Here is a 20,306-nt window from a genome sequence, read left to right as displayed (position 1 = left end):
TATTTTAACAATTATATCAAAATCAATATTGGTGGGATTATTGAGTGTCGGGATATTGCGTGCGGCAATGTCGGAAGCCTCCTCGATTATCTCAGTAATCGAGTCAAAATCGATCTCGTGGTAACCAAGCATATATTCCATATTGCGTGCTGTTTCGTGTGTTAGAAAACCACTACTTGTTGTCTTCATGTCAATAGAGATCACGATCTTCGTTTGTTGTGTGTTTCGTCTCTTTATTTTCATGGTGATGCTTCTTTTTGGTGATGTTAGACTTTGTGACGTTTTGTGGCTTACTATCCAAGAAATTAGACTCATGGTTAGATATTAGTGGAGTTGTCTAGATATATGGATGAGTTGTACAATAGATACATGATGCAGGGGGTTAAATAGTTGGCAAGATGTAAGTTTTCTAATAAAAAATTAATATAGGTTTAATGGAAAATAAGTTACATATTTTGTAAAACATTTCGTGGTCTTGGGAAGTTATGGATTATGAATTAAAATTATTGGAGAAAGATGTTTCAACTTGGACAGTTGCAAAAAAAAAATATTTCGAAAATATTACTTTAAAACATTTTTAAAAATGTTTGAAAGATGTGGTTAAACATTGTTCTTAGGATATTTATAAATATTCTAAACAAAAAAAAATATTATAACTAAGTTATGTAAAATTCCATAAATATTTTAAGAATCTCTCAAATAGAAAAAATCAGACATAAAGGTATCATGACTTCGTTTTTAATAGATTATATATAAATAAATCCATACTAATTTTTGAATAACCTAATTTACAAACATACAAATAAGAATAGAAGCTCAGTATTGATCCTAATCAAAAATATAGTTCATTTTAAACTTAACAATTTCATATACTCAGAACTTGAATTGGTTTCTTAAAAAAAAAACAGAAACAAAATGAATTCAAATGAGTAAAGATGAGGAATTGTATTATAAGTAAGACTTAATTAGTTTATGTTAATTATATTTTATTTTAGATATTAAAAACAACGAAGTTTAATTTAAATAGCTCAAAGTCATAAACTACATCATTTTCAACTATGTAGAAAAATACATGTATTTATACTTTCAGAATACACCGCATGTATATGTACATAAATAAAATTATATACACATATTATCAGATGTTTTATTGAAGTTCTAATATTATCAAAAGTTTTGTAGTATTTATTTTACACTGTATTAATAGAGTTGGTGATGTTATGTTACTTTAAGGTTTTAAATAAGTATATAAATTCTTCTTACAACAATTAATTAATAAATTATGAATTGCTGTAAGTCCTGAATCAAGTCTGAGATTTTAGAGTTTTGTAATAAATATAATTATGTATATAACATAAATTCTCTTATTTCAAAAGGTCGGAGTCTTATCTCGAATAAATTCAGCAAAAGAAAAAGTACTCCAATAACCTATTTAATATATAAACATCCCATTTTCGGAAAACGAAACATACTTAATAATATTTTTTTAACGTGTAATTGTTGAAAACTTACAGTTGAATATCGTTCCAGAATATTATTTTAATATATATGTTGGTAAAATTTTAATTATAATAAAAGAATTTAGAGTTTTGTAATATTATATAAATTAAAGGTCTTTAAAATCTATTTGAAATTTCATGATCTATTATTCCTTTTTTTGCTCGATCACATCTAGACATCGCTTTTTTAATTTATTATATAGAAGTAGGGTTTTAAAGGAAAGGAATCATAAAACAATTTTATATGAAAATAAATCTAGGTATCAATTTTGTGAGAGAGATAATAATAATCCGAATGATGCATGAAATAGGGTCACTCCGTGCTGCATGTTTTTGCGTAATCTCTTATTCGCCTTTTGAAATGCTTTATGTAATCAATTGATTTATTGAAGTAGAAAATTGTTGCTGGTGTTGAATGGAGTATAAGCTTGCCTGCAAAATATTGGATATTATTATTATGGTGATAAAAAAAAATTTATATATGTATGATTTTTTGCTGTTTTATATAGAATTATTTACCTTGGATTAGTTTAGGAATTAAGCTTGTGACGATCATAACTTTAAATTTTCTATCCTTCTTGCTTTGTAGGATGCTAAAATCTGCTGCTTGCTTGTTGCACAATATGAGTTTAACAATCGTTGACCTGAGATAGAGGTGTGGTATGAAGATAATAATTATTTTGTTGTTAACTATTGTGTTAGACTAACCTGTTCAGCCGTAGGCCAATCGTGGCATCAATATTGAGTTCTGGGTGGTGAGGTTTTATTTTTTGTATTATGACTATCTGTCCGACGACATCTGCACATTTATTTTAGAATAAATATACATATTTGTTTAATTAACACTGAGATGCCATATTTACCTGGTAAGTGTGTGGGCGAACTGGCCAACCGCAATAGATTTCTGTATTTCTGAGGAGATAAACTGTGAACTGAAAATATCGGACCATCGAGTGTAACATTCAATGCTATCGTCTTTTGGTTAATCTGAATATTGTAAGGCAGTTGGGTGAGTTTTCGTTGTCGTGAATTATGGATGACAGAAAATCTCGAGAACTCATATGTATCTCCTTCGATTAAGTTTTTTGGATCATCTGGCTGAATGTCTCCGGTGACCCGACCTTCTAATAGTTGTCCCTGGGTGTGAACAAATTTTGGTGTGCCAATCCAACTAAGTAAGCAGTGAGTTATTTAAATCAAATATGGGGATTGGAAAACAAATATATATATTTAGAAAAGGCTTACGTGGTGGTCGTAGCACAGGAAGCCGATGGAAGTTCGAGTATTATCTGTTTGGTGTTTTTTGATGTCCCAAACATTTCTTATACATACTATGATAGGACGTACTGAAACTCCTTCATGAAGTTCGTGAATTCTTTGGGGAATGTGTTGCAATGAAGATGTCACTAAAAAACATTTGATTTAAAAATTGTAATAAGGTACATGAATTTATAACTATATTTATTACACACATGGATTTATTTTCAAAAATTCAGGACTCAGACTTTTTTTTTATATATGTAATTGTTTATGATATTTTATAAATACAGAAAATATAGAAATATTATTGTACAGATTTGGACGCAAGATCAGAAACAAATTAATTCTTCCGGTTAATAAAATATTTAAATTAGAATATTGAGTTTTTGGTTTAATCTCTATAAAACGGTAAATTTGCAAAAAAAAACTATGTATAAAAGTTATTGAATACAACGGTAAGACAACAATATTCAAAAAAATCCTGAATGAATAAACTAACAAATACGGTATATGTACGATACTTATCATGTAAGTTAAGTATGTATATATAATTAACTTTCATTTCCGTAAGACTCGAGTAGAAAAAAAAACTCGAGAGATACCATTCTGAAGACTTGGAAACTAATAAGTATATTATATTCGTGGAAAATTGAAACTAACATTCGTGATATTTAAGTATATGGTTATAGTTATCTAAATAATTAAAGTTTGTCTGTATAAACGAAGACACTGAGCATACAATATACTGGTTTTTTACGAAACATGATTTACATAGCCATTGTATATCATTGACTATATAATCATCCCTTCTATTCATAAGGAATAATTCCCACGTAGTAAAAAACCCAATCAATGACATGGTGCTATTTACTCTCTCAAAAACGTGTATAAAACATATACTGAATTAACAAAGGTTTCAGGGTAGTTCGTATGTAAAAAATTTTGAATTATAATCTAGGTTACCAACTTTATATGCAGAATGAGTAGAATTGCCACCCAAACCAATTTGTGGTTAGATATGGTTTGAATGTTCATACTCTTTGGTACAAAATAATTATAACCCAAAACATAATAACAATACTGAATGCATCTAATTTTCTTTATTTGAGAGAAACATTCAGGAGATTTAGTATTTACCTGGCACTTCAATGTGCTGGTTATTGGGGAGGCTATCCATACAGCTAAAACAGAGATCCGCACCACCAACTGATTCCAGAAGAATGCTGCTTCGAAATGTAGAAGAACCAGATGGAGCCTATGTCTTTCTCACGTCTTCTCCTTTCTACCGCAGGAGAATAAGGGTTTTGGAAGAGTTTGATTTACTTTTCCTTTTTTCAATTCCCTTTGAAAGGTTATAGTCAAAGATTATAATTACTGGTTGAATGTATTTATTACTTTCCTATTTAGATGAGATTTTAACATAAATATAGAATCTTATGGAATATGGGATTTTAGGAAGTTTATAAAATGTATCATATTCTAAGATCTTCCTTCTATGCGATGTGCGTGTATGATGGATACGTGGAGTTCAAATAGTAAATAGGATATGGAAATAAGCAATTCTAGCGAATTATTTATGAGGCTAATTTAGTTGGGTTATGTAAACGAATCTAAATCATTATAATAATTGATATGAGAAAACTATATAGAAAGGATAGTTCAATTGATTAAAAGCCAAGGTCTGAAATGAAACAAAGCAAAGTCTTGTTAAAAACAAAATAGTACTTAAACTGAAGCAAAAGTGCAAAAACCAACGTAATACTTGAAGTTCAATGCAAAAACATAAGCATCATCGAACTGAATCATCATTTCTCACATCTTGCCCGTTTGACTTTCTCTGGATCAACACTGTCAAACGTTCTCTTACCCTCTTCATCTGCAGAATCTCCACGGCTGTTTGAAGGCTCACACATATCACTTCCAGTCTGCACTGCTTCCATGGACGTTGCAGCAATGGCGTCTCCAAGAGAGGCTTCTGTGGGTGATGGTGTCTCTGGAGGGAGGATCTTGGTGACAGTGATAGCTCGGGTGTTGCCAGAGAAGTTGTGGTCTGTAACTTTTACACAAAACTTATGGGTCTGTCCGATTATGCTAATCAGAGCTTCCGGGACAGGCACTTCATGGTCAGGGCCTTTGTCTTTATTGGCCTTGCATTCAAGAACAATAGGGTGAGTTTCAATAACTTAAGATTATAAATTAATGGATATCTACCTCAAAGTAGCTGCTGACCAACTCAGATGCGTGCCTCCCAGTCAATTGGAAACCAGCATCACCAAGCAGGACAAAAAATCCTTGTTCACTGCTGTCATAAACCGAAATCTTTGCACGGTACCTGTTATGTAATAATCAGAAGTTGATAATCTAAAACTAATATAAGAGAGAGTGCAATCGATAATAGAAGCCAATGACCATACTGTGCAACTCCAGCTGTGGTATCCTTCACACATCTTGGGTTCGTGCAAATCAATGAGTTTGCGCCTTTGGTAGCCTTACTATGACACCCAGTGCATGCAATATAGTACCAAGCAGATCCATGAACCACATCATCAATGGTAGCAGTGCACTCAAAGAAGGCATCCTGCAACAGTCCAAAAACATTTAAAATTTAAACATATAAGCGTTTGAAATTTTTAAGTAATATTTAGCTTAATATTTACCTTTGCAGATTCCATCGTCATGTAAGAGAATATGTCAGATATAGTCATCGTCTCCCGCTTAGTGACCACCTCTGCACTAACCTGCTTAGCAATCTCAGGGTTTGAGGAGAGCCTAACAATAAATAGAAATCATAGATACAGTCAATAACTCCAATATGCGTAAATGTGTTCTCAACATAAACATATATAGACGGTGGTACATACCAGGCTAGGTAATCAATTGTTGGTTGAACATCATTGTCCATGAAAACCCGTGTAGGAGACATAGAACTCAATGCCAGGGTACCTGTTAAAATAACAGAAGAAGGAATGTTAAGAGTGTAAATCTAGCAGCCAATTTATAAGAACCTCGTTAATAACTTTAAAACATGACCCAGTAATCAGTCAAACATGAAACAAAATGGATAAAGAATAACCTCCGAGACGTTTAGTGTTAACGGCTGTGGCCAAAAGAACTGTGGGAGTTTTTTCAGAGGACTTAAACTTCTTGCAAAAATCCGTTGCTGTCTGGTCCCAGAGGTAGAGCTTCATGACAGGTCCTCTGAAAAAAAAAACAACTTAGAGACTTAGGAACTAAAGAGAGATGGGGTATTGAAAATAGGAGAACACACTTACTCATGTGATTGCACATGAATCATGATGTGCCTCGTTGTAGCAACCTTCGCTTCATCAATAATGGGACGCTCGGTAACACACTGTCCATCGACCAGCTTCATGTGGCCAAGAACATCTAGAACATTTATCATTAAGAACGCAATTCAGTTTAACCCAATAAATAGACCAAAACAACATCAAAATATAAATTTAGTATATTAGTATGCTTACCGTAGAGGTCACCTTTCAGATCACAGTTGGCCTCAAAATCCTCATACGAATGCATCCTGAAACGGTCTTCATCAAAAGGGATTGGAATGTCGTGAAGGACCGACAACTCAGAGTTCCATGCGAAGGACACAGTTGCGATATGATCAGCAACCCGGTACATCGGTTTGTTCTTCGATCCGTAGAAGTTGATGAGTTCGTAAACTGAACCTCGCTTCATCTCAGGCAAGTATTTTTTAATACGTCCTGGTGGGATGAATCCTTGAATGACAGTTCCCTATTGTCAAAAGCAATAACAAAAACACAAAAAGAGAATCAAACCTCGGGTTTAAGCAAAACGATAACAGACCATACTAACTAACAAACAAACCGTATAACTAAACGTCAAAATAAAAGTTTAAAATCCTAATAACATAACTAATTAACCTTAGATCCTTATTCAAAGTTGAAAGAAACGTCAAAAGTACAGCTCAAAGTTTGATTAACTATTTAACCTTAGATTCTTATTCAAAGTTGAAAGAAACGTCAAAAGTAAAGCTCAAAGTTTGATTAACTATTATAACATAACTAAAAACCCAATCACGGATCTCACTGTCTAGAAACAATTTACATCGTCGGTAAAAAATAACAAAACACAAAATTTTCACAAACCTCAAAATCTAACAAATACAATACCGTATAAGAGAACGGAAAAACCTAAAAAGGTTTATTAACGTTACTAATCAACCCTAGGTTCAACTTCAGAGTTTAAATAAACGGCAAAATCACGATTCCAGATTTAATTAACTAATCTAACATAACTAATTAGCCTTAACAAAAGGGAGTCAACGTACCTGCTCGTCGATGAGAAGCATCTCCAGGCCAATAAGGGTCTTCTTCACCGGGTTCTGAGCCTCCCAAAAATGGATGAGTCGAAAGCGCAGACGGGTTTCATGAGGACCTAGAGAGACATCTCTGAAGAACATCACTTTTTCGTCAGAGCCGGAGGAAGCAGGAGACTTTCCATGTCGTTTCATCGCCATATCTTAAGATCTGAGTTTTCTAGGGTTTTGCATTCTACGGAGAAGAAAGATCAATTATATAAGAGGATGAAAAGAGGGAGGTGAAACGAAATCATAATGAAGGGGGTATTGATTGATCGAAACGGAACTATTGATAGCTTAGGATTGAATCGCTGGAGTATACGGTTCTCTTTTTTGATCGGAGAACACGAAGCGATAATGGTGAGGAGAAGCGTAACCTTTAGATGTCGGCTCATCACGCGATACAGAATAATCAAACCGAAGCCCGAATCGCAACCCATTAAAGCCCAAACCGAGATCAGTACGCCCTCCCAAAGAAAAATCAGCAGGCCCACGAAATCTCTTACTCGATTTGTCTGACGTGTTTTAAAGAATGAACCTGATTGGCCAAATAAAAAATCCTACGTGGCTTCCTGTATGCTCTGCTTATTTCCCTTTTAGTAGTGTTAGATAGATAGATTATGATAATTATCTTTTATGAGATTCAACTAAAGTTTTTATATGCATAATAGATGTGTTGTTTATTTTGAATCTTTACATGTGTATCATTTTTAACTTTTGTTTTCCTATTTTTATTGTTTATAACTTTTGGCGTATATAATTTAATAATACAATCCAGCTTAGAAAAATAGTGCAACAAATGCCTATATCAGAACAAGAAAATAACTTCAAAAAAACTAAAATATCAAGAAATGAGTCCATAATGATTTGTATTTAAAGACAAACAACAAGTAAGAGTACCGAACCTTTGTCGGAATCAGAGTCACAAGTTCACAAGTCACAACAATGAATCAGAGAAACAAAAAGTTACTCAAGAGTTCAAAACTAGAAATGCTCAGCTAACAGAACGAGAAAAACAGAAATCAATGGCCGAAAATGTATTAATTAGCAGCCAGAAGAATATTTCATTCAATGTGAACAAGATGTTTATTCATGTGGTGGAACTTGCAGATATCATCGCAGAAATCATCTGCACTGCTGTGGTTGCTCTTCATCCTAAGAACCCTTATCACCATTCGTTTCAAACCTTTTGCGTACCGCACAAGTGATTCAAGTGTGTTCATCTTCTGTTCTGCGTTCAATGGAGATCTCACTGTGATTACAACTTCCTCTAAACACTGTATTGCAAATCCTGTCTCAAGCTGCAAAGAGAATCAAAATCTTACATTATTTGGTAAAACTTTTGATTTATAGAGAATGTTTCTGATGAAGAAGAGTGTTTTTTTGTTTACCTTCTTTAGGCTGTTTTTCTGGCAAAGTGCAGCGAACATTGCTCCATGGATATCGAACTTCTGAAGCTTGGGATGGTTCTTGAAGAACTCAACAAAGTCAATCTCTGGGAAAGGCTGAAGAGCCTCGTTGCCTGTGAACTCGACCTTCATAAAGAGATGCTTCACGTCTCTCGCTTGCTCCAGAATCGTGGTTAGTGCATCCCAACACCATTGCACGCCTCGAACTGACAAGGCCTCAAGGGATGAAAGGTTTCGGAATTGTACCATGTAAACTCTCCCTGTAAACAACGAACAACACAAAGTAAGACTATGGTAACTGGAACCAAACTAGTTAAACTCAAGACAATATCTGTTTACCAGAAACATTGGCGATGGATAAGTTCTTTAAGAAACTGGTTTCAGGAACACTGATCCAGCTACATCCCTGTACATCAAGAGACACTATCCTCGGAGCCGTGAGGGAGAGCAATGTGTTTCCCTGTCCGTAAAAATCCAGCTTACAATGCTCCAAAAACGGCAGGCTGATCGATATAGATTTAATTCCTTCACAAGCTAGTAGAAGCAAGCTACTCAGATTCGGGCAAGCACACAAGGCACTACCCAACGCATTATCATCCATTCTAGCTCCCACAATCTCAAGACAACGAAGGTTAGGGAACAAATCCCACTTAGGAGGACTCATCATCAAAACACCCCAAAGCTTCAAAGTCTCCAAACCCTTAACCACGCCAATACAATCAAGCTTCAAGGGTCCCTCTACGAGAGCCTCCTCGCTAGCGAGATTATCCATTCTCAGCTCCAACAGCCTGAGAGACTGGCACACGTGGGTCAGCCAAGACGCTAGGCCTTTGCTGGTGAAGGGGCTGTAGAGGACAAGCTCCTCGAGGCGGTGGAAAGAAGAGATCATCTTGAGAACGATGGCGTCGGAAGCAGTAACGTCGGAGATGTTTTCGAATGAGTTTCTTGGGAACTTGATGCTCTTGACGGAGTCTGTAGACTCTTTCCATCGCTTGGAGACGCAGTTGCAGGAAGCCACGTCCTTGGCTTCGGTGAGGTTGGAGAGAATGTATTGAAGGATGGCGTCGGGAAGAGAGTCCATGTTGGCTGAGGCATTTCATCGAACAGTTGGTGGTCAGAATGACAAAAAATTAATTAATTCATATCCCCAAAAAAATTGCAATAGTTAAAAATGTATGAAGAACATTCAATAACTAATCAAGTTCACATTTTGAGATCTGAGAATTACTCTCTCAAGTTATCAGCTCGTGGTATTAATCTGAGATACCCACCCACACATTAGAGAGAATCAAGAAACTAACTTTATAACTGATAATCCATTTGTGCGGGTGTCATTATGAAATTGAGCTAATGGGTGTGACGAATCTAACACAGTGGTAACGAAAGTAAGAACAAACACACGTAAGAGCGCAGATTCTAAGGAAGCAATGTAGACAGATTATGGGAGAGAGAGTTTCTTACAGTATGAGAATCTGAATCTGCTGCGTCGCATTTAGTGTTGTGTGGAAGAAAGAATTGAGAATCTCTCAAACACACAACGGGAGAAATCTGGATCTGTTTTTGGAGAGGGAGAGAGAGAGATGAGAGTGTATTTGTAAAGAGGAGGGAGAAGGTGGCGCGTGAGGAAGGGAAGGGCGGAGTTTCAAATTTTGAAAAAAGACACAACACAGATCTCTTTCTCTTTTTAGTTTTCAAATACATTTCGCACCTTTATTACGTACTGTTTTATGTTTTCTTTATTTTCTCAAACGGGAAACGACAAAAAAAATTATTTATACTACTAGGCTATCTCGGTTCGATAAAACCAGAATCCAATCTGAAACCAAACCGTATAAATTATTCTCAAAACCATCCAAATTTGAAATAAATACATAAAATATCTAACCAACAACGAAAAAAATATCATATTAAAATGAGATACAGCTTGACTTAACTGCATATGGTTGGTTTGTTACAATTGAAATATGAAAAATATCTTTAGCAATATTACATATTTTTAAATAACATTATTTTTTAAATGATTGAGTTTGAGTTTAGTGATTAATGTTTAGTATGTAAGGGATCCAAGTAAAACTAAAGTTTAAGAGTTAAGAGTAATATTTTTAAATTAAATGCTATTTTAGGAATTTTATCATTGATAGCTATTTTTATAAACTTTAGAATAGTTTATTTTAGAGACTTGTCCACAAAATGTTCTAATTTTTCTTTTGGTCGGTTTAGCTCTTCTTTAAGCTTCTTGATTACTTTATCTTTTCTGCAAGAGTCTCTAATAATGATCTATTCTCTTTGGGGTCTGACTCTGACTGTTTCTCCGCTACCACCCGCAAACGCAGATTTTGTGGTTGGTAGCGGTTGACAGCGTTTCGAAACAATCATACAAACCGCTACAAATCGCTTTAAACCGTTCCGAACCTCTTAAAATCAAAAGCTGGTTCCAGCTAGCGTTTGCGGTTGCGGGCGGATGCGAGAGAATAATTTTTTTTTCTTTTTTTTTAAAAACTATATAAATACAAAAATAAAAATATTCAATAAAATTTTTAAATTGGAATTATAAAAATACTAAAATATATATATTATATTTTAATTAATATTAAAAAAAATTAAAATAAAAATATTTTCTATAATTTTAAAAATTTAAAACTATAACTTTTTAAATATAATTTTCATATATATTATAATATCATGATTTGATATTTTTATAATTATATAAAATGTAAATATTGTTAATTTATTATTTAACCGCTGCTGTATTTGGTAGTTAACTAGTCATAAGTATCTCGCAAACGCACAAATTTCTAACCACAGAACAAGTCGTACAAATCTCTTAAAACCGCTAAAAACCGCTACCATCCGCATCCGCAAACTCTCGCAACCGCAAACGCAACCGCTGCGTTTGAACCAGTCAGTCCTTAGTATGTGCTTGAAACTGGCTATTGATTCCATCTATCTGCATTTCAAATTGAGATACTATGCTCAAACGCAGTCTCCACAACCCTCAAACCCCACCACAAGATCACTACTACGATGAAACCAAACCAGCAAGGTTGAGATATGATGCAAGTTGAGAAAATCTCAAGGTGTTTTTGGGAATTATTACTTGAAAGGAAAGTAAGGTTGAGATATGATGCAAGTAAGAAAATCTCAAGGTGTTTTTGGGAATTATTACTTGAAAGGAAAGTAAGATTGAGATATGATGCAAGTTATAATGGCCCAACCGAAAAGAATAGATCCCATCAACATGATTTTAAAAGAAAATGGCATACTCTAATACATAATAAAATAATTTTAAGAAATGGTAAAAGTAAGTACTCATCTAAGTTTTAAACATTTTGTTAGTAATAATATATTGGAGTGAAAAAAGAAAAGAGATCATATCTATTAATACGGGGTTTTATGGATATGATTATTATTGTTTTGTAAAAATTGTCGAATATAAATAGAAAGATAACTTTAATACCGCAAATCCTTTTTTCAGACAAAGCAAAATAGTACACGCTAACAAGACCTTTTATATGGTGGATTAGTTCAAAATTCACAACTTTAATTGTTGAGCCATTTCAAGACTTGTACTTCGTTTTGTGCATTTAATGTGATATATGCAATGGCAAGTTGAACTTGTAGTAATAATAGTAACAGTATTACAAAGATACAACTAGGGCTCTAAAGCAGCTTATACCATTAGACTAACGTGAATCATTCGTATACAAATACAAAAGCAAACCTTTTTTAGACAAATCAAAATAGAACACGTTAACAAGACTTTTATATTCCTTGTTTGACATATTGGATTAGTTCTTGAAGCCATTTCAAGGCTTGTAAATCCACTCTTATAAATCCCTCCTGAAACAGCTTTCAAATTTAAAGAGTCTCTCTATCTCCAGAGATCAATTAATCAATCAATGGCGGCTGCTGGTGAAGTGCGGAGGATCAAGCTAGGAAACCAAGGTTTTGAAGTATCAGCGCAAGGTCTTGGTTGTATGGGACTTTCCATCTCGGACGGAGCTGACAAGTTGGAAGCAGATCACATTGCTCTCATTCACCATGCCATCAACTCTGGCATCACGCTCCTAGACACCTCTGACGTCTACGGTCCCGAGATCAACGAGTTGCTTTTGGGAAAGGTTCACATTGTGATTTCAAAGATGGGAGAGCTGAAGAAGCTGGTTGAATAGGGTAAGATAAAGTACATTGGTCTCTCTGAAGCCTCTGCTTCGACTATAAGGAGAGCTCATGCTGTTCACCCGCTCACCGCCGTGCAGCTAGAATGGTCTTTATGGTCCAGAGATGTTGAAGAAGATATCATTCCTACTTGCAGGGAACTTGGGATTGGAATTGTAGCTTACAGTCCTCTGGGACTAGGCTTCTTTGCTAAAGGGCCAAAGCTCATTGAGAATATAGACAATGCTAACTACAGAAAGGCAACATGGATTCATGGAGTATCAAAATCTTATTATGAATGTTATACTAAGACTATGTTTTGCTATATTCCAGGGCTTACCGAGATTCCAACAAGAGAACTAAGACCACAACAAGATTCTCTATGAGAAGGTAAATGCAATGGCGGAAAAGAAAAGCTGCACTCCTGTACAACTAGCACTCGCATGGGTTCACCAACCAAGGAGATGATGTCTGCCCCTTTCCAGGAACCTCCAAGATCAAAAACCTTAATCAGAACATTGGAGCTTTATCTGTGAAACTCACAAGCCAAGAGATGGCTGAGCTTGAAGCCATGGGACGTCCAGATTCTGTGAAAGGGGAAAGATCAGCTACTTATATAGTTACCTACAAGAACTCTGAAACTCCACCCTTGTCTTCTTGGAAAACTGCATAAACCGGCTGTAATAGTTTCCTCTGCCACCTTGCTAAGCTGTGTTATGAGTTACAAGCCATTATAGTCTCGAAGTTACACTGTTGTCTGTCTTAAAAGTAAGGGTCCCTAAAAGTAACAATAAAACTTCTTTTGAGAAAATCTTTTTGTCAGTACCGAAGCTATTACAAAAATGAATTGAGAAAGCGGCAAGGAGTATATAATAAATACATGTTAATATCACCTAAAGCAGAATTAATATTACACATAAGCGGCCTCTGAAGACAAAACTCACAAGAACTGTTAATTGTACTAATTTAAACATCAACATGATTACAGCAATTTCCATCAACCCATACGTTCTACTGAACGCCAAAGAGTTTTTACCTCGGCCTGTAGTTCATTCTTCTCAGTCAAACTCCCCCCAGAGCACAAGTATTCCACCAGTGCCGATTGTCAATCCCGTGTGTGATTTGGAGAGGTGTCTGCAGTTCATAACCCTTGTGTCTGTGTCATGTCATGTCATGTCCATCACTTACCAGGTACTAGTGCTGTTTCCTTTAGCATCCGTCAAAATCCAGCTTTTCCCCATCAAATTCTCGGCTCTTGCTTCAGGTGGCTGCTTGGGTGAATGGTGTATGATGTTGGCTGTGAGACAAGAAAAACAATCCACTTAACATCAAACCAGACCAGCTCCCAAGAAATGCTGAGATTGTGTAAACTAATGGTTCCTGTGTGTTTTCGTTATATATTTTTCTCTTAAAACTGTTCATTCCCTAGATCTATCTTCTCAAGTCTCAAGGCATCAACTTAAAGTTCCACAACACAAAAGCATGGAGAAAGACTTTGTTCAACAATAGAACACTTGAGCTCAACTAGGGTCATGAAGCTCTGATTATTTGAGGTAAGTGGTAACGCATAGACTTTGGTTAGCTTCACTTTTTCCAATCCTATCAGTAGTTCTGTTAGGTAGCACCAAAGAACTTTGACCCATTAAAACAATAAACTTTTAACCTGTGTTGTACTCGACAATAAATGGCTTGCAAGATCATCGTTAACTGTAACAGGTAGAGCCGACATCCTGCTCATGATACCTGGCATCTCCTTCATACTGCAACAGAAAGTAGCATTTTTAGTAATTGAATGCTTTAATCATAGAAAGGAAAAGAAGACATGTCTCAGTTGTGAACTGATATCTGCTATTAGATCCACATACTTAGTCAGAATGGCGCTGATGTTATTTCTTGTCTGATCAAAGAGACTGATGTTATCCTGCAGCTGTATACACAATATGTGAATATGATACACAACTAGCCACAAAGGATTGTACAAAAAAAATAATAAATTACCTTGCACACAGAGAGGTTGTATGAAATTTGACTAAACGCTTGAGCGTTTTGCTGTAGAAGATCCATTACTGCATCACTTAAACCTGAGAAGAAGAGGACCTCACTGACAATACTGATTTATTTATTTTATTAGCAAATACAATTAAAAGAGCACTAAACCTTCACGAGGCATGTGTGTACTGTGGCACATATTGTTCATGACATATAAAGCATTTTGTTGTGGCACATTGGCTAACATGCTCAGTTCTGGGGATGTATCCACCACCTAACCATGAAAAAATATGGTTTTCAGAACCAAGTTCGAAAGCAGAGATACTGATGTCAAAAGTTAATACATGAGAAACCACCATACAAGTTCTTCGTTGAAAAAATACTATCAGCTCAGATTAGCATGAACAAAAATAAGATATGCATCAATAAGGCCACCTATCTTCATAAGTTTATTAGATAGTAAACTAGACACACGAAAGGTTTAAATGGACAAGCATACCTTTCTATTGTAAACGTTCTTCCCAGCACTATTTTCTTTTCTTTTTCTCCGTTTTCCCTGTGAGAATAGACACACGTCTTAGCCAACAAATTTAGAGATACTATCTATCTACTGAAAGATAAAATAAAGGCAAATAATCACTAATGAAAATAAAAGGAGGACTTTTGAAACATTTTGTTTGATTGCATCATATATCTGACTACAAGACTCACAGGACAGAGACATGAAGGAGGTGGTAACATAGTTATAATAAAACATTATATTCCACTCATTTGTTTCACTTGATTATGCAAACATTTAGCAATATGATGTAACCATCTGTTTTTGGACAAGATAATCTTTTTTAAAAAGAACTCCTGTCGTAGGAGATGTTGTAACTTCTAATCAAAGATAACATGCCAACATATGTTTCCTAAACCCAAAAAGTAATAAGGATCCCTGCCATCAAAGCATCATCAAATCATTTTTTTTTTTTAAACTTTAGGCTTATTTCCTTTTCCAACAATTCCCTTCACAATCATGGACTCCAAAGTTAATATAAAGACGTGTATAAGCGTCAGCAAAACTTGTAATTTTCTCTTCTTTTGCTCATCCTTTTTCATCAATAAAACCTATAACTTTTTAAAAGACTATCTTTATCGCAAAAGCACACACCCAAAGTTGCATCATCATATCATATTCAGCATATGTTTTTTTAACAGTGATAGATAGAAATATCCCTCGGATCACTACTTCCATTACAGCCACACACCATTTGAAAAAGGGATGCTTAGAAACTGCTAAGTAAGTAATATCATTGGTAGAAGTCTAGACTCCAGAGTGGTAAAATTTCATCTCATAGAAGCAAAAGCACATGAACAACATGAAGGAAAGAAAACACAAGGGCATGAGGAACTTACCGACATCCATCTACACCTCAATGCTACATCCCTCACAGTTTTATCTGGTAGTGTTGCAGCAATCTTTACATACTTTGAAATCTTCGGTTTATTTGTTAATCTACAAACGAGAAAAAAAAAAAAATATGTCATGCATGGAAACCAACAATACAAATCAACAGCCTACACACTCTAGAAACCCAATATAACAAGTAAAAAATCAAACATCAGCTAGTTTTCATAATAAAACTATGTATGAAAAATGACTTACTTAGAGAAGTAACATAAAATGGCTAATGGACCCAAGTCCCAGATAACATATAAGCATTTTTTTTTACAATTTATGAAACACAAAGCGCAATACTTGTTTATTCCAAAGGAACATACTTTAATAGTCCACCATGGAGAAGAATATAATGTGCGCACTACTTCTCATGAAACAATTCTTGATCTAGCTTTTAATTTTGAAAATATGATTAATAGTACGGAAAAAGCTAAACAATTTACAATAAACTTTGCATTTTTTGTAGATTAAACAAATAGCAAATGGAAGGAAAGATCCATATAGGAAAAATATAAGATACCTACTTTGCAAGGCTGTTCTCCAGTACAAACTGCTCCTCAGGGGACCAATCCATGACCAAAGCAGCTTCAGATTTGACTCCAGCCACAGAAGCCAAAGTATCCACAGGTGGCTGTAACCCGGAGGCAGCGTAAATCGCCGGGAATACAAGACCGGTGGTGCTAGTGCTCGGCGGCACAAAGTGATTATCCATTGGAATCATCTTTGGGGGTGGCTCAGAGGCTATTGAATGAAACTGATTCCAGCTACGACCTACAAGAATGCCCCTAGGCTGAGATTAGTTAATCTCTGAAAACTAACAACCAAAACAACATGAGATGAGCAGTTCACCTCAGATTTTAAGATAGAGCACTCCGGAAGATAAAGAGAGAGAGAGAGAGAGAGAGAGAGTAAGTTTAGTAATAAGTACAGTTAAGTGTTGGTGTCTGGTTCGTTCTTTGTTTTTGTAGCACTTTGTTTTCTTGTCTTCATGTCTCCTTTGGAGTTTTCTTATTTTTATTTGTTCTCTGCTTTACTGATGAGAACCATACAAGTTATTTAAATACTTGAGTTCATAAATAATTTTTTTTTTAAAATGTCTCTATAAATATAAAAGATAGTTCAGACCAATGAGTCAATGACCTTTAGCTTTGGAGATTTCTAGGGCATCAATATCTAGATGCTAGATATCAGTCAATCTATACTTAATACTTTTGAATCAAGATTTAGAATAAAGAGTCCGTTATTCGATTGTAACAATGGTTAAAAAAATTCTTATTAGTGGTGGTGGTCGCCATCATAGTCCCCATAACATCAGAGTGAGGGCATTATATTAAAAAAAGGCCTAGTTAAATATTCTGAACACTAAACACTTGTATGGATTAGTTGTGTTTAGAGGGATCATACATTCTAAAGAAAAGAGAGTAAAATGTATAAATCTTACGTTCGATCAACGGTAAATCTTCAAATTTCAATAAGCATTTTCTTGTGCATACGACTTGAGTCATGTTTTCAGACTGTTTTTTAAAGTTATTACACTACTTGAAAAACATCCAGCAAAAAAGGTCTCGCTTTCTCGTACTCAGTTCTCGTGCAACGCCTTGGTGAGGTAGAGCCTGCTGAAGTTCTGGCCAGCCACTCTGCATAGCAAAGGGGTTGACTTATTAAAGTCTCTTTCTACGGTCAAGATGGAGAAAAATGGTTATATGAAATTAACACGAGAGAACATACCCATTGATTTGGCCACAGAAGTTTGAGACTTGGTTTGTGATGAGGAAACTCTCTAGCCTTGATGGTTCAGGGATCGGCTTAAAGATTGGGTTTGATGGATCCTCCTCTGGTAGAGGCTCTTCCCCAGCTGATCTACGCGCCAGATTCTCGGTCCTACACACCAAACCTCTTCGTTAGTAACTAATATCAACACGAGAAAGAAGCGCAAGGCTGGATACAAATGTTAAGGACATTCACTACTCTAGCCACAAAACTATGTGACTGGAATGAAACAAACTGAACCAGAGCGAATCATGGGACCTCCTACCTCCTCTTCTGGAGCCAGGCTTGCTGCTGCGCTTGCTGGCGAGACAGGTTCCGGTAGTAGTATTGGAACTGGAAGTATAGAACAAGATATTGTATTAATATAGTTCTGAGGGTGAAAGAAATGAATTGAAAATGTAGAAAAAGCCACACCTTTTGCTGTTCCATAGATAAATCATCCATGCATTTAATCAGAAACTCCATATTGTTCTCGAGGAAAGGAGTGGTTGATGACTGCAGACGATCGTAATCACCCTAGAAAAGAAACAACGCCAAAGAAATAAGAGACAAAATCTGGAATACTGGCAGCAAGCGAGAATCCCTGTCCAGATAGGAATACCGTACCTGTGAGACAGGTGCATCAGTCTCCAGTTCGGTCATGAAGGCACTGACAAGTGCAGAGTTTGAAACCTTGATCTGTCAAAAGAAAGAAATCGACATTAAAACCATAAAAAAAAAATCTTAGCAGAAGCTAGTATCAGGCAACAGTAATATTCCAGTATATTTACTTATAAGATAAGCTAGTAAGACTTTACAATACAAGAGCCAAGCTCTAGAAACTTACAGGAATTTCCTCAAAAATATCCATCCAGGAGAAGTTTTTCTCTCTCAACCTGACAAAACCAGTGATTAGAACACTAAAAATATCCAACGTGGCTCATAAAAACTTGATTATTAATAAATCAGGATACATACTTGTCGCCTGTAAAGTTTCCAGCCCGGTACAACTCCATAAAGGAATCTGAAAGCTTCAAAGCCTTCAAAGCTAAGACGCCAAGGTCAGCTTTAGAGGGATCATAGATGATGCAAACACACCTCTTGATGTTCTCCTGTAGAACAGATTTAAAAATTTATTAAAATTCGTTTCTAATCAAGTTTTAGACCAAAACAAATCTCAATCCACCTTATTGTACACTATGATATACAAAGAAACATCATCAACTCTGGTCTCTGTTATATCCCAAGTAATTAAACGCAAAGGAAGGCAAGTTGAATGACGTGCATAACATATGAATTGACCAAACCAGAATCTCAACTATCATAACATAAAGAAATGGTGGTACACATGATTCAGGGAGAGTACCTGGTAATTCATGAAGGTCTCAATCAACTCTACAGTCTGATAAGACCCAAGAACAGTGGATTGATACCTGAACAAAACTCAGCCAAAATCTTATCACATTCACAAAAAACAATTCAGCAAGATTCCACAATCAGGACACACGAAAACCTACCAGCCAACAGTGTTGTTGTCAACATTAACCTCCCTCAGACACCTCATCATCTCAAGCTGGTAATTTGCACCATCAGCTTCAATCTCTTCATCGTCATCTCTCACCTGCGCACGTTTAAGTCACATCAATCAGAGACAAGCTATAACAGTCTTACCAAAAGTAATGAGCTTAAAAGATTCATCAACTTACAGGGAAAGGGAAGCAATTGGTGACTTCAAGAACACTGCCAACATCGAGTCCAAGAAGCTGCCCTGTGACAAGCGTCGGTGCAAACTCCTTGCAATGCTTGATTATCTTTAGCACAGCCTATTGCATATACACATTTCAAAAATCCTCAGTATCAACACTTCTTAATTAACTAATAACTAATTCACAATTTTGGAATTAGTTAAGTTATTATAATGAGCAATTTAGCTTAACGTAGATCGATCACATCATAGGGAACTCCAGAGATTTAGGTATGAGGAAGTTACCAGTCCTTCGATCTGAACAACTCTGAGAGGAGGAGCGACGGCCTCGTCCTTCGATATCGCCTGCAAAAAAGACCTAGCCACTGCATAACAAAACAACGAGAGCAAAATCAGATGAGCGAGTGTGGATTCTATGTGAAGAACGGAGAGGGAGAAGTTTACTGACTGGTTGCCATTGATGTCAAGGATTGAAATTCTCCGACGTGAGAAACCCTACACGATGTGGTGTGTCTTTGACGGCGGCGGAGATGAGCGAAAGAGAGAGAGAAACGATGTGATAGAGCTTCTTTTTGAGCTTTATTTTAGAGAGAATTTGCAAAACAGTCCTCAAATTGAGATTATGTCCGTCGATGACCAAAAATATATATTAAAATCAAATTAAGGACCTATAATTTATATTCTTTTGCAGAAAGGCCCGGACCATATTAGTCTTGTGATTCTTTCAAATAGGGTTCATTTCATACTTCATAGT

At 35.6% G+C, this 20,306-nt stretch overlaps 4 protein-coding genes and 1 pseudogene across 16 annotated transcripts; 1 reads left to right on the top strand and 4 right to left on the bottom strand.

Moving 5' to 3' along the window:
- Nucleotides 1-4,403: 4,403 nt before the first annotated feature.
- Nucleotides 4,404-7,726, bottom strand: LOC106447992. Its single transcript, XM_048765380.1, has 9 exons — nt 7,072-7,726; nt 6,242-6,515; nt 6,032-6,146; nt 5,833-5,957; nt 5,621-5,702; nt 5,417-5,528; nt 5,174-5,337; nt 4,971-5,091; nt 4,404-4,906 (listed from the first exon to the last, which is right to left on the bottom strand). The coding sequence occupies exons 1-9, from the start codon at nt 7,258-7,260 to the stop codon at nt 4,565-4,567; spliced, it is 1,524 nt and encodes a 507-aa protein (XP_048621337.1). The 5' UTR covers nt 7,261-7,726; the 3' UTR covers nt 4,404-4,564.
- A 227-nt stretch (nt 7,727-7,953) lies between these two features.
- LOC106412426 (F-box protein At1g10780-like) lies at nt 7,954-10,230 on the bottom strand. Its single transcript, XM_013853347.3, has 4 exons — nt 9,972-10,230; nt 8,850-9,596; nt 8,493-8,770; nt 7,954-8,402 (listed from the first exon to the last, which is right to left on the bottom strand). The coding sequence occupies exons 1-4, from the start codon at nt 10,000-10,002 to the stop codon at nt 8,166-8,168; spliced, it is 1,293 nt and encodes a 430-aa protein (XP_013708801.2). The 5' UTR covers nt 10,003-10,230; the 3' UTR covers nt 7,954-8,165.
- Nucleotides 10,231-12,222: 1,992 nt separating this feature from the next.
- On the bottom strand, nt 12,223-17,136 carry LOC106411733. Of its 13 annotated transcripts, none has more exons than XR_007327279.1 (11): nt 16,948-17,135; nt 16,623-16,869; nt 16,056-16,155; nt 15,157-15,213; nt 14,826-14,931; nt 14,667-14,749; nt 14,534-14,595; nt 14,332-14,428; nt 13,705-13,965; nt 13,009-13,446; nt 12,223-12,918 (listed from the first exon to the last, which is right to left on the bottom strand). XR_007327279.1 is itself a non-coding variant. In XM_048765378.1 (9 exons), the coding sequence occupies exons 2-9, from the start codon at nt 16,817-16,819 to the stop codon at nt 13,853-13,855; spliced, it is 735 nt and encodes a 244-aa protein (XP_048621335.1). In that variant the 5' UTR covers nt 16,820-16,869; nt 16,948-17,136; the 3' UTR covers nt 13,516-13,852. The 13 variants fall into 13 exon arrangements, 2 of the variants coding, with proteins under 2 accessions (XP_048621335.1, XP_013708000.2); XR_007327281.1 differs by having other exon boundaries at nt 12,223-13,157; nt 13,293-13,446; XR_007327285.1 differs by having other exon boundaries at nt 12,223-13,157; nt 13,293-13,377.
- Nucleotides 12,410-13,341, top strand: LOC106411734 (annotated as a pseudogene).
- A 389-nt stretch (nt 17,137-17,525) lies between the features above and the next one.
- LOC106415679 (eukaryotic translation initiation factor 3 subunit H-like) lies at nt 17,526-20,165 on the bottom strand. The gene is made up of 12 exons (XM_013856440.3): nt 20,001-20,165; nt 19,838-19,917; nt 19,554-19,670; nt 19,365-19,468; nt 19,214-19,280; nt 18,826-18,959; nt 18,695-18,743; nt 18,475-18,546; nt 18,283-18,384; nt 18,134-18,201; nt 17,827-17,979; nt 17,526-17,735 (listed from the first exon to the last, which is right to left on the bottom strand). Exons 1-12 carry the CDS (start codon nt 20,008-20,010, stop codon nt 17,678-17,680), a joined length of 1,014 nt encoding a protein of 337 aa, XP_013711894.2. The 5' UTR covers nt 20,011-20,165; the 3' UTR covers nt 17,526-17,677.
- Between the last annotated feature and the right edge of the window lie 141 nt (nt 20,166-20,306).

Source organism: Brassica napus, chromosome C8, assembly GCF_020379485.1.
Source record: "Brassica napus cultivar Da-Ae chromosome C8, Da-Ae, whole genome shotgun sequence".
In the NCBI taxonomy this organism is placed as follows: domain Eukaryota; kingdom Viridiplantae; phylum Streptophyta; class Magnoliopsida; order Brassicales; family Brassicaceae; genus Brassica; species Brassica napus.
The sequence above is the reverse complement of the archived record's forward strand: the minus strand, read 5'-3'. Positions and strand labels throughout refer to the sequence as shown.

Bases quoted from the DNA above. Each gene is read 5' to 3' on its own strand.
- LOC106447992 (XM_048765380.1), bottom strand. From the start codon at position 7,260: ATGGCGATGAAACGACATGGAAAGTCTCCTGCTTCCTCCGGCTCTGAC. The intron at 6,516-7,071 runs GTACGTTGACTC...TTTTGACAATAG, and splicing joins TGCTTCTCATCGACGAGCAG to GGAACTGTCATTCAAGGATT. The intron at 4,907-4,970 runs GTAGATATCCAT...CTTGAATGCAAG, and splicing joins TGGTCAGCAGCTACTTTGAG to GCCAATAAAGACAAAGGCCC.
- LOC106412426 (XM_013853347.3), bottom strand. From the start codon at position 10,002: ATGCGACGCAGCAGATTCAGATTCTCATACT. The intron at 8,771-8,849 runs GTAAACAGATAT...CGTTGTTTACAG, and splicing joins ATCCATCGCCAATGTTTCTG to GGAGAGTTTACATGGTACAA. The intron at 8,403-8,492 runs GTAAACAAAAAA...TTCTCTTTGCAG, and splicing joins AGAAAAACAGCCTAAAGAAG to CTTGAGACAGGATTTGCAAT.
- LOC106411733 (XM_013852546.3), bottom strand. From the start codon at position 16,819: ATGATTCCAATGGATAATCACTTTGTGCCGCCGAGCACTAGCACCACC. The intron at 15,214-16,055 runs GTAAGTTCCTCA...CTATTCTCACAG, and splicing joins TGAGGTGTAGATGGATGTCG to GGAAAACGGAGAAAAAGAAA. The intron at 14,932-15,156 runs GTATGCTTGTCC...TTTCATGGTTAG, and splicing joins AGAACGTTTACAATAGAAAG to GTGGTGGATACATCCCCAGA.
- LOC106415679 (XM_013856440.3), bottom strand. The intron at 19,671-19,837 runs GTAACTTCCTCA...TATATGCAATAG, and splicing joins TTGTTCAGATCGAAGGACTG to GCTGTGCTAAAGATAATCAA. The intron at 19,281-19,364 runs GTAGGTTTTCGT...AGTTTTGTTCAG, and splicing joins GACAACAACACTGTTGGCTG to GTATCAATCCACTGTTCTTG.